Source organism: Choloepus didactylus, chromosome 2 (assembly GCF_015220235.1).
Source record: "Choloepus didactylus isolate mChoDid1 chromosome 2, mChoDid1.pri, whole genome shotgun sequence".
In the NCBI taxonomy this organism is placed as follows: Eukaryota; Metazoa; Chordata; class Mammalia; order Pilosa; family Megalonychidae; genus Choloepus; species Choloepus didactylus.
The window spans coordinates 139,912,344-139,924,235 of NC_051308.1; the positions used below are offsets into that span (position 1 = coordinate 139,912,344).

Below are 11,892 nucleotides of genomic sequence, written 5' to 3' on the forward strand. Positions count from 1 at the left end.
GAGTTTATGAGAATTGAGAAATCAAAGAGATGGGCTTTAGCAATTGTGTAAATGATAGTGCCATGCACTGGGAAAAACCAACAGAGAAGCAGATGCCAGGATGAGAAGGAGGAAGATTTCAGTTTTAGATATTCTTAGAATAGGAGGCAGGTGAGTTCTCCATGAGGAGATAATCAATTGGAGGTTGCTTGACATTGGATATATGAGCGTGGAGTTTAGGAGAGAAACTTGGGCTGTACCTATGTTTGTTTGTTTGTTTGTTTTTAATGTCTTATTTTCTGAGGCTAGGTCATTGCTTAAGATTTTTCTAAATCTAGCAGTTAATGTCAGATGTTGTTAGGTCATTCAGGTTCAAAAAAAAATTGCAAAACACTGCTATAAGGGCAATGAGGAGGCCTCTAAATGTTTGCCAGCTCTGTTCCCAAGATAATTGTAATATTTTTTGAAGAATGGTTTTTCTGATCTCATTTTGCAAAGATTGCAAACTCTATTTGTTATATAAAAAAAAAAAAACTTATTTTGCTCAATGCTTGTTTTATAACTGCCATTTTATCACAACATTTTCCATCTAAGCAAATCTGAAAAGCTAACATGTGGCAGGCTTTCATGAAATGTGGTCTGAGGGGAAGAAATGAAAAGTGGAGGCTTTCTATGCTGCTGAAATTAGAGATCGAGACAGGTTCTCTTTTCCCTGTATGAGAAGCAGGCTTTGCAGCTAAGCAAGCTTGATGGAATATTCTGCAAAGATCCCTTGTACAAATGAAACAGAAAATAAAAGAGTGCATGCTCATCAGTACACAGTTGCAAGCAGAAACTTGGAACATCCCTTATTCATTTTGTGCTCTGGAAAATTCTGCTGGGTGTTCTACGATCACGAACAATTTCTTTGCCAATTGCATCAGGTGCTTAAAAAATGTTTTTCATAAACCTCCACTAACAGATTTTCCTCTGATGTTTGTAATATCTTTGGGGGTTTACTCAATCCGTCACGTTTGAAATTCAGCTTCTGAGTTTCGGTCCATAAACAGCACTTAGATTCAGAACCAGCCTATACTTCCCTTCTGAGAAAATGCTGATGTCACGCTCCCGACATTCTTTAATGATGGACAAAAAAAGTCCCGAAATCCAAAATCATTTCATTTCCTTTCTCATTTATGTCTGCAACTTGGATTTTGCTGCACCCTATATGAAAATTCCACCATCTGTCTGTGAACCATTTCTTTTTTTTTTTTTTTTTTTTTAATTTCACAAACCAAATAAAGGTGTGTAGGTTTTTGGTCATATCTGACGTCTTTTTATATACAAGTGAGAATTCTCATTTCTCTGACAAATACAACTCTATCTTCTCACTGCTTCTTGGAATTAAAGTCATTTTGCTACACAAGTTCCTCAGGGCTAGGATATACAAAAAAATTACTGATTACACCAGTAAAATTCCAAGTTTGGACTTTGCTCACTCAGTGTGTCTTCATAAGGACTTCATCTCTTCATTTCTTTATTTAGAACTATGTTATGTGGATAACTATAAAAGCATATCTTCTCAACTCATGCCAAGAGTAGAGAGGGAGTTTTACAATGCAGTAATAATGACAATAATAATAACACTTTAACCACAGTAATAATAATGATGGCTACCGCTTATTGAGACATAGCAATATACCTCAATAGCTGTTTATTGCTATTATTGTGGTAGCCAAGTTCTTTGCTGAGAATGGAATATACTTTTAAAAACTTTTAATTTCATCAATGGGAAAGATATTTTTATGCTCATTATCAGGTGCAGAAACTGAGATTCAGAGAGGTTTAATAACATCTTAGGGTCACACAGGTGGACAATAGTTTGAGGTTTGAGCACAGTTTTCTTGGTCTCCAAAGGCAAGGAAGTATTTATTTCTTGTCTTAAATAAATATTTGGTGTTATATTTTCAAGCTATATTTTCTTTTTGAGATATAACAGAATACTCCATTTAGAAAAAAATCACCTTGGCTTTACTTTAAAAAGATAAGCACCTAAGTCCTGCTTAGTGATTGTTGTAGGCAAAATAATGGCCACCAAAGTTGTCCACGTCCTAATCCCGTGAACCTCTGAAAATATGACCTTACAAGGCAAAGGGGACTTTTTAGATGTGATTAAGTTAAGGGCCTTGAGATGAAGGGATTTTCCTGCATTTTCTTGCATTATCCAGGTGGGGCCAACATAATCACAGGAGTCCTGAAAAACTGAAAGAGGGAGGCAGAAAGAGATGTGAAGATAGAAGCAGAAGTCAGAGTAATAATTTTGCTGACAGGGCCATGAGCCAAGTAATGCAGAAATGTCTAAAAGCTGGAGAATGCAAGGAAACAGATTCTCCTCCAGGGCCTCCGGAAAGACCACAGCACTGACAACACCTTGACTTTAGCCCCATGGCACCCATTCTGGTATCTGACCTCAAGAGCTGTAAGAAAATAAATTGTGCTGTTAAAAGCCACTGAGTTTGTGGTAATTTGTTACAATAGCAATTGGAAACTGATACAGCCATGGCAAACATCAAAGCTTGTTTCCCAATCTGTTTTTATTCTCTTCCCATGTCTCCAGTTTCTCCTAGGAAATTACAATGTCTGTGGACTTTATCCTCTGCAATCATGGCCTCTCACAGACCTTTCCGATGTCAGTGTCTATTCTCCTTCCCCAAGTTCTACCTCATCTCCAGCATCTTATTTCACATTATCACTCCTGCACTCTTCTACTATGTTTTTTTCAAGGATTCTCATTCCCATTTTATTTCTGCTTTCTATTTCCTTTAATGAGAATCTCAGGCCTTTCCGCTTTCAACTACCATTGCATTGATGCTTTCTTACTCCATCCACTTCTATGCTTCTTTTCCCTCTCTGATCTACTAACACTTTCTCTAATTCAGTTCAGGACTCAGCTTATCTGTTGTTTCCATAGTGAAGAATTCCTTATTCCCCAGACAAGATCAGAACTCCACGTAATACAATCATGTCACAGTTTTTGCAGCAGCTACAATTTATGAACTTTCATTTAATGGCTCCTTCCAACTAGACACAATCCTTGTCCAAGGGCAGTCATGTCTCATTCCAACTAAATCTTTAGCATTGGGCCAAGTATCTAGCACAAAGGATATATTCAACCAATAGGTGTTGAATGAAGGAATGGATAAAAATGAAGTCTCATTTGTAATTCCAGTAACTTACAAGAAAGCACAACCATTCTTCATTTTATTACTAAAAAGAAAATTTCTCACCATGACCATCATTAAGAGGACATAATGTATAGTAATCAATAGCTAGGTTCAATACATGAAACATTTGTATGTGCATTCAAAACACAGTCAATATTTATAAGTGTGTCATGTACATGTACACATGTGCTATGGATTGAATTCTGGCGCCAAAATAGTAATGTTAAAGTCCTAATCCCCAATACATCAGAATGTGAACTTATTTGGAAATAGGGTTGCTACAGATAGAATTAGGTGAGTTAAAATGTGTCATACTGGAGCAGGATGGGCCTTAATCCAATATGACTAGTGTCCTTATAAGAAAAGGAAATTTGAACACAGACCCAGAGACAGACAGAGGGGAGAATGCCATGTGATGACTGAGGCAGGGGATGTCTTGGATTGCTGCCGAGCCACTGTCAGAAGTCAGGAGAAAGACATGGAACTGATTCTTCCCTACAGACTTCAGAGGAAACATGGCCCTGCCAACACCTTGGTTTTGAGCTTCTTGCCTCCAGAGCTTTAACATTTCTGTTGTTTAAGCCACTCAGTTTGTGGTACTTTGCTACAGGGCCTCTAGACGAATTAAGAAAATTATATATACTTGTGTACAATGTAGGTATGCTTGTATGCAATGAATATCATGGAGCGATTTTTTATGATTTTTCACTAAAAAGGCTGACATAGCAAACCAAACACCATTGAGTAGTACCATTTCTATGGTTGGGCCAATAAAATATTGCATTGCAAATCTTTCTGGATCCAAAACTGACTTCCCTTCAAGGCCAACTTCATGGGAAAGTGGCCCTATTCACAGGAGGGCCTCAAGCTTGGTTGAATGCTTTGCTTTTGCTGTCTTGAAATTCTTAATTTTTGAACGAGAGCTCACATTTTTTTTACAATGGTACCTGCAAATTACGTAGCCAATCCTGTTCCCCATCCTGATGAACTGATTCATTCAACAATGGCTTTTAAGATCCTATTATATGCCAAGCACCATTTATGAGGATGCAAAATACAAATAAGATGATAATGTCCTCAAAAAAGATACAAATAGACAAAAAAATCTTTACAAGTAATTTAAAAATGGTGTGACAAATTCTATAATAGAGGTAGATTTAAAGGACTATAAGAATACCAAGGGAGAAGTTACGGATTCTGCCTGGGAGAATTGTCAGATAAGGTAACATTTGAGCTGGGCCCTCAAGAATGAATAGGAATTTGCCAGGTCATCAGTGGGGAAGGTCATTGCTACTGTAGTGATTAAAATTAGTAAGCACATAAAAAACTAATGAAGTATGGCTAGGTGGAACACTGAGCATTTTTAGGGCAGTGAAAATATTTTGTATGATAATGTAATGACAGGCAGATGATATGCATTTATCAAAATTTATAGAATTGTACAAGACAAAAGTGAACCTTAGAGAGAGAAGATGGTGGCATAGAGAGGAGTGGAAATTAATCCCCCCAGAGCAACTAAAAACAAAACCAGGTACAACTAGTAAAAGATCTGGAATAACTGCTGGAAGATGGCAGCTACTGTCTACTCATCATGCAACAATCTGAACTGGGAGAAATGCCGGAGATCACAGCATAAAATCTGTAAGTAAAGGCAGCAGACTTCAGCCGAGAGCCCCCTCCCTCATGGCAGCCTGAACTGCAAAACCCCGTGGTGCATCAGAGCAGCATTCTGGACAAGCGAATATTAACTCAGCCCAGCTCCAACTGGGGTTTTAATGTTAACTGCTCAATACAGGCTATGAGTCCCCAACAAGCAGATGGAGGCTTTTGGTAACAACTGACCTTGTAGGGCCAGGGGATGTATCTGTCTCGGGACAGGGAGTCCAAAGGATTGGGTACTATCTCTGGCCGACAGGTGAATCTGGGGGCTGTGGACAGGGACTTTCTGTCCCTCTCTCTCTCTCTCTCAACCTGGGTGGCTCAGTGGAGAAAGCCTCAGCTGTTTTTGGCTCGCAGTGCTCTGCAATAGAGAATGCCTCGGCCATTTTAAACATGCAGCACTCTGACTCAGACAAGGGCGGAGGTAGCAGAGTCAGAGAAACAAAGAATCTATTTATATGCAAATGACCTCTCTTTAGGGGACATACCTTCCAAGAGGAAAGAGGAGGGGCCCAGCTCTACTACCATTTGGAACCACACCCCAGAGCCTGGGGGAGGAGAGCCATGGGCTGCCAACCCCCACACACCAGCCCATGACAGGCTGACAGGTGCCACCTGCTGGGCAGAAAAGCACAGGGTGTGTCAATCCTCTAAGACACACCATCAGGGAAACCAGATACTGAATATTTCTTCCCTCTGGGACCTGAGCCTGTTCCTATCTGGGAAAACCTGATTGGGGTATCCAAGGAGGTCAGATGCCTAGACAACAGAAAACTACAACCTACACTAAGAAAAATGAAGTTATGGCCCAGTCAAAGGAACAAACTTACACTTCAGCTGAGATACAGGAATTTAAACAACTAATGCTAAATCAATTCAAAAAGTTTAGAGAAGAAATGGCAAAAGAGATAAAGGCTATAAAGAAAACACTGGGCATACATAAGGCAGAAATTGAAAGTTCAAAAAAACAACTGGCAGAATCTATGGAAATGAAAGGCACAACACAAGAGACAAAAGACACAATGGAAACATACAACAGCAGATCTCAAGAGGCAGAAGAAAACACTCAGGAACTGGAGAACAAGACACCAGGAAGCCGACACACGAAAGAACAGATAGAGAAAAGAACAGAAAAATATGAGCAACGTCTCTGGGAACTTAAGGACAAAACAAAATACAGGAATGTATATATCATTGGTGTCCTAGAAGAAGAGAAGGGAAAAGTGGCAGAAGCAATAACAGAGGAAATAATCAATGAAAATTTCCCATCTCTTATGAAAGACATAAAATTACAGATTCAAGAAGCACAGCATACCCCAAACAGAATGTATCTGAAGAGATCTACACCAAGACACTTAACAATCAGATTCTCAAGTGTCAAAGACAGAGAATCCTGAAAGCAGCAAGAGAAAAGCAATCCATCACACACAAAGGAAGCTTAATAAGACTATGTGTGGATTTCTCAGCAGAAACTATGGAGGCAAGAAGAAAGTGGTGTGATATATTTAAGATACTGAAAGAGAAAACCACCAACCAAAAATCCTATATCTGGCAAAATAAGAGGTAGAGTTCAAAATATTCTCTGACAAACAGACAATGACAGAGTCTGTGAACAAGATACCTGCTCTACAGGGAATACTAAACGGAGCTCTACAGACTGATAGGAAAAGACAGGAATGAGAGGTTTGGAGCACAATTTTGGGTGATGGTAGCACAGCAATGTAAGTACACTGAACAAAGATAACTGTGAATGTAGTTGAAAGAGGAAAGTTAGGAGCATGTGGGACAACAGAAGAAAAGAGGAAAGATAAAGACTGGGACTGTACAACTCAGTGAAACCTAGAGTGTTCAACAATTGTGATAAAATGTACAATTATGTTTTTTCATGAGGGAGAACAACTGAATGTCAACCTTGCAAGGTGTTAGTTAAATAGGGAGGTATTGGGGGGAAAATATAATCAATGTAAAATAGAGACTATAATTAACAGAATCATTGTATTATGCTTCCTTTAATATAACAAAAGCAATATACCAAGGTAAATGCAGATAAGAGCGGGGCATAGGGGAGGGATATGAGACTCTTGGCATTGGCGGTGTTGTCTGACTCTTTACTCTGCTTTGATCCAAGGTTATCTTTCCTTTTGCTGCTTCCTACCTGTCATGTTGTGTTGTTGTTGTTGTTGTTTTCTCTTTTGTTTTTCTTTTTCTTCTGCCTCTCTACCTTCTTTGACTCTTCCTCCTGCTTTGTGGATGGAAAGAAATGTAGATGTCCTTATATAGATAGTGGTGAGGGAGGTGAACACAAAAATATGTGTCTATACAGGGAACCATCAATTGCTTACTTAGGATGGAAAGTATGGGGTGTGAACAAAAACATCTTAAAAAAAAAAATGGGTTGATGATGAAAACTTGAGGGCAGTATACTGAGTGAAATAAGCCAGACACATAAGGACAAATATTGCAGGGTATCACGGATATGAACTAATTATAATATGTAAACTCATAGACATGAAATATAAGTCACTGAGATATAGAACGAGGCTAAAGAATGGGAAGCATTCGCTTAGTATGAGCAGAATGTTCAACTAGGATGAACTTAAATATTTGGAAATGAACAGAGGTGATGGTAGCACGTTGTGAGAATAATGAACAGTGCTGAACGGTGCATGAAAGTGGTGGGAAGTAGAAGCTCAGAGTCATGTATGTCACCAGAAGGAAAGCTGGAGGTTAAAAGATAGGAATGTATGAAACAGTGAATCCTATGATGGGCAATGTCCAAGATTAACTGTACAAATATTAGAAATCTCTTCCATGAACCAGAACAAATGTATGACACTACAACTAGAAGTTAATAATAGAGGGGCATAAAGGAAAAAATATATACCTATTGCAAACTATACACTACAGTTAGTAGTATTTCAACCTTCTTTTATAAACAGTAACAAATTTACTATACCAATAATATGAGTCAACAATGGAGGGGGGTGGTTAGGGATATGGGAGGATTTGAGTTTCCTTTTTTTTTTTTTTTTTTTGTCTTGGTTTCTTTTCTGGAGTAATGAAAATGTTCTAAAAATTGAACAAATATTAATCGTGGTGATGAATGCACAGCTGTATGATGGTGCTGGGGGCAACTGAATGTACACTTTGGATCCTTGGATAATTGTATGTTGTATGGTATGTGAACAATCACAATTTAAAAAAAAGTGAACTTTAAAGTAAACTATGGTCTTTTGGGTAATGGATGTTTCTGATGGTAGCACAACATTGTGAATGCAGTCAACAGCACTGAAATATATATCTGAATATGATTAATAGGGAAAATATTAGACAGTATATGTAGTAATAGAATACAAATTAGAGAAAAATCCATGGAACAAGACTACACAAACAATGGACACTAAGTTAAACCATGGACTCTAATAGTACAGTCATAAAAATGTGGTATCATCAATTGGAACAAATGTTCCACACCAATACAAGGTGTTGGGGGTAGAATGCTATATGGGAATTCTGTATTATATGCATGATCTTTCTGTAAACCCACAACTTTCCTAATAAAAAATAACTTAAATGAAATAAAGAATGAATAGGGCCTCCCGAGTCGCCGTCCCCGAGCCTGAGAGGAGCGGGGCAGGGCCGCGCGCCTGGGTGTCGGCCCTCAGGGCCCTTCGCCCGGGCCCGGGGCGGTCCCCCTTCCCCGGAGGGAAGCGCCGGGCGCGGGGCCTGCGCTCGGGCTCGGCGCGGCGAGCCGGCCCCTCCCGGGCCTCCCTCCTCCTGCCAGCCCCGCACCGTCGGCGGAGCGAGGAGGGGACCCCGGGTGCGGAGAGAAGGGCAGCTAGGGCCAGGGGGCGAGGCCGGGGCGAAGCTGCGGGGACAGAGCTGGGCGCGCACCTGATGCCTGCGCTGCCTGACAGATATGTCTTTGTGGGACTCCACTCTTTCCAGAAGGGGGAACACAGAGGAAGAAATTATGGCTGCTGTGGTTTTTTCAGTTGGACCTCTGAAGTGATCAAGCTTAATAGATGACATGGAGAGAAAGAAGATGTGTAAGACACAGTGCTTGGCTGTAGGGAGCTTACAGTCTCATTGAGGAATCAGTAACTTTTAAGGATGTAGCTATAGACTTCACACTGGAGGAGTGGAGGCTGATGGACCCTACTCAGAGGAACCTGCACAAGGATGTGATGCTGGAGAATTACAGGAACCTGGTCTCCCTGGGGCTTGCAGTTTCCAAACCAGACATGATATCTCATTTGGAGGATGGGAAAGGACCTTGGGTGCTAGTAAGAGAAATTCCAAGAGCTCCCTATTCAGACTTGGAGACCAGACAGGCAACCAAGGATGCAATGCCAATAGAGGACATTTCCGAAGATATAACACAGAGGACCATAGTGGTCACAGAGAATGGTCTATGGGATTCCAGTTTGAGAGGATCATGGAAATGGAATAATAGCATACTGAGATTGCAAAATAGTCAAGAGAGTCATTTGAATCAAAGAATAATTACATACAAGAAAACTCCCACTGGTCAGAGAGGCTTTAGATTTGAGTCTGCTCTTTTCCCAGAACCCCACAGCAAATGTCCAACACATAAGGAAAATTTCACAGAGAATTTAGATGTGGTTACAGATACCTATTTGGGGAAGAAAATTTACAAGGATACTGAAGGCAACAAAGCCATAAGGCAGTCTTCAGAACTTACATTGGAAAAGAAAACCAATAAAGAAAAACCTTATAAATGTAGTACATGTGAAAAAGCCTTTCGTTATAGGTCATTACTGATTCAACACCAGAGAACTCACACTAAAGAAAAACCATATGAATGTAATGAATGTGGGAAAACGTTCAGCCAGCCTTCATATCTTAGCCAGCATAAAAAAATTCACACTGGAGAAAAACCCTTTAAATGTAATGAATGTGGAAAGGCCTTCATTGCTTCTTCATCTCTTATGGTACATCAGAGAATTCATACTAAAGAGAAACCTTATCAGTGCAATGTCTGTGGAAAATCCTTCAGCCAATGTGCCCGCCTTAATCAGCACCAGAGAATTCAAACTGGAGAGAAACCTTATAAATGTATTGAGTGCGGGAAAGCTTTTAGTGATAAATCAAAACTTGCAAGACATCAGGAAACACACACTGGAGAAAAACCCTACAAATGTAATGATTGTGATAAAGCCTTTAGGAATAAGTCATACCTTAGTGTACATCAAAAGACCCATACTGAAGAGAAACCATATAAATGCAATGAGTGTGGAAAATCTTTCAAGAACACCACAATTTTTAATGTTCATCAGAGAATTCATACTGGAGAGAAACCCTTTAGGTGTGATGAATGTGGGAAAGCCTATAGAAGTAATTCAAGCCTTATTGTACATATAAGAACTCATACTGGGGAAAAACCCTACGAATGTAATGAATGTGGGAAAGCTTTCAACCGAATAGCAAATTTCACAGAACATCAGAGAATTCATACAGGAGAAAAACCATATAAATGTAATGAATGTGGGAAGGCTTTCATTAATTATTCATGCCTTACTGTACATCACAGAATGCATACCGGAGAGAAACCATATAAATGTAATGAATGTGGAAAAGCCTTCATGCGTTCTTCATCTCTTATTATACATCAGCGAATTCATACTGAAGAGAAACCTTACCTATGTAATGAATGTGGGGAATCTTTCAGAATAAAATCACATTTAACTGTACATCAGAGGATTCATACTGGAGAGAAACCATATAAATGTACTGACTGTGAGAGAGCATTCACCAAAATGGTAAATCTCAAGGAGCATCAGAAAATTCATACTGGAGTGAAACCCTATACATGTTATGATTGTGGAAAATCCTTCAGGACTAAATCATACCTTATTGTACATCAAAGGACCCATACTGGAGAAAAACCATATAAATGTAATGAATGTGAGAAAGCTTTCACTAATACATCACAGCTTACTGTGCATCAAAGAAGGCATACTGGAGAGAAACCCTATAAATGTAATGAATGTGGGAAAGTTTTCACAAGTAACTCAGGCTTTAATACTCATCAAAGAACACATACTGGAGAGAAACCATTTAAATGTAGTGACTGTGGGAAAGCATTTAGCCAGATGGTGCATGTCACAGAACATCAGAAAATCCATAGTGGAGAGAAACCTTATAAATGTGATGTCTGTGGGAAAGCTTTCAGGAGGGGTTCATACCTTACAGTGCATTGGAGAACACACACTGGAGAAAAACCCTATACATGTAAGGAATGTGGAAAAGGTTGTATTACTCTATCACAGCTAACTCTACATCAGAGAATTCATACTGGGGAGAGACCCTATAAATGTGAAGATTGTGGAAAAGCCTTCAGAACTAACTCAGATTTTACTGTACATCTGAGGATGCATACTGGAGAAAAACCCTATAAATGTAATGAGTGTGGAAAAGCTTTCAGAAGTAGCTCAAGCCTTACTGTACATCAAAGAATCCATCAGAGAGAAACTCAGTTAATATAGAGAACAATAAATCATTCAATAAGATGTCAACTCCACAAGAAGAATCTTATGAACTATATATTTTCATGAATGGAAAAATCTTCTAGAACAATTCACCAGAAATACACACTGAAGAGATATATTCTATAAACTTAATGAATGTGGAAAAACATTTAGCCATATTAAATGTTAGAGATTATAGGAACATTTACACTAAAGAAAAATAATGGACAAATGAAAGCCTTCATCTAGATTTCATATTTTATTCATTCAATAAGTTATCTTCTATGAATTGCATAAACATTTTTGGCTATTAAAAAAAAAAAAAAAAAAAAAAAAAAAGAATGAATAGGAATTCACCAGGTCATCAGTGGTAAAGGTCATTAGTACTGTAATGATTGAAATTAGTAATTACATAAAAAATTGATGGAGTATGAATAGGTGGCTCATTGGGAATTTTTAGGGAAGTGAAAATATTTTGTTTGATAATGTAATGGTGGGTCATTGACATGCATTTGTCAAAACTTATAGAACTGTACAACACAAAAGTTAACCCTAAAGTA

General features: G+C 38.8%; 1 protein-coding gene across 1 annotated transcript; it reads left to right on the forward strand.

Moving 5' to 3' along the window:
- The first annotated feature begins 8,947 nt into the window (after positions 1 to 8,947).
- Positions 8,948 to 11,601, forward strand: LOC119518469 (zinc finger protein 624-like). Its single transcript, XM_037815629.1, has one exon. The coding sequence runs from the start codon at positions 8,993 to 8,995 to the stop codon at positions 11,348 to 11,350; it is 2,358 nt and encodes a 785-aa protein (XP_037671557.1). The 5' UTR covers positions 8,948 to 8,992; the 3' UTR covers positions 11,351 to 11,601.
- The last annotated feature ends 291 nt before the right edge of the window (positions 11,602 to 11,892 follow it).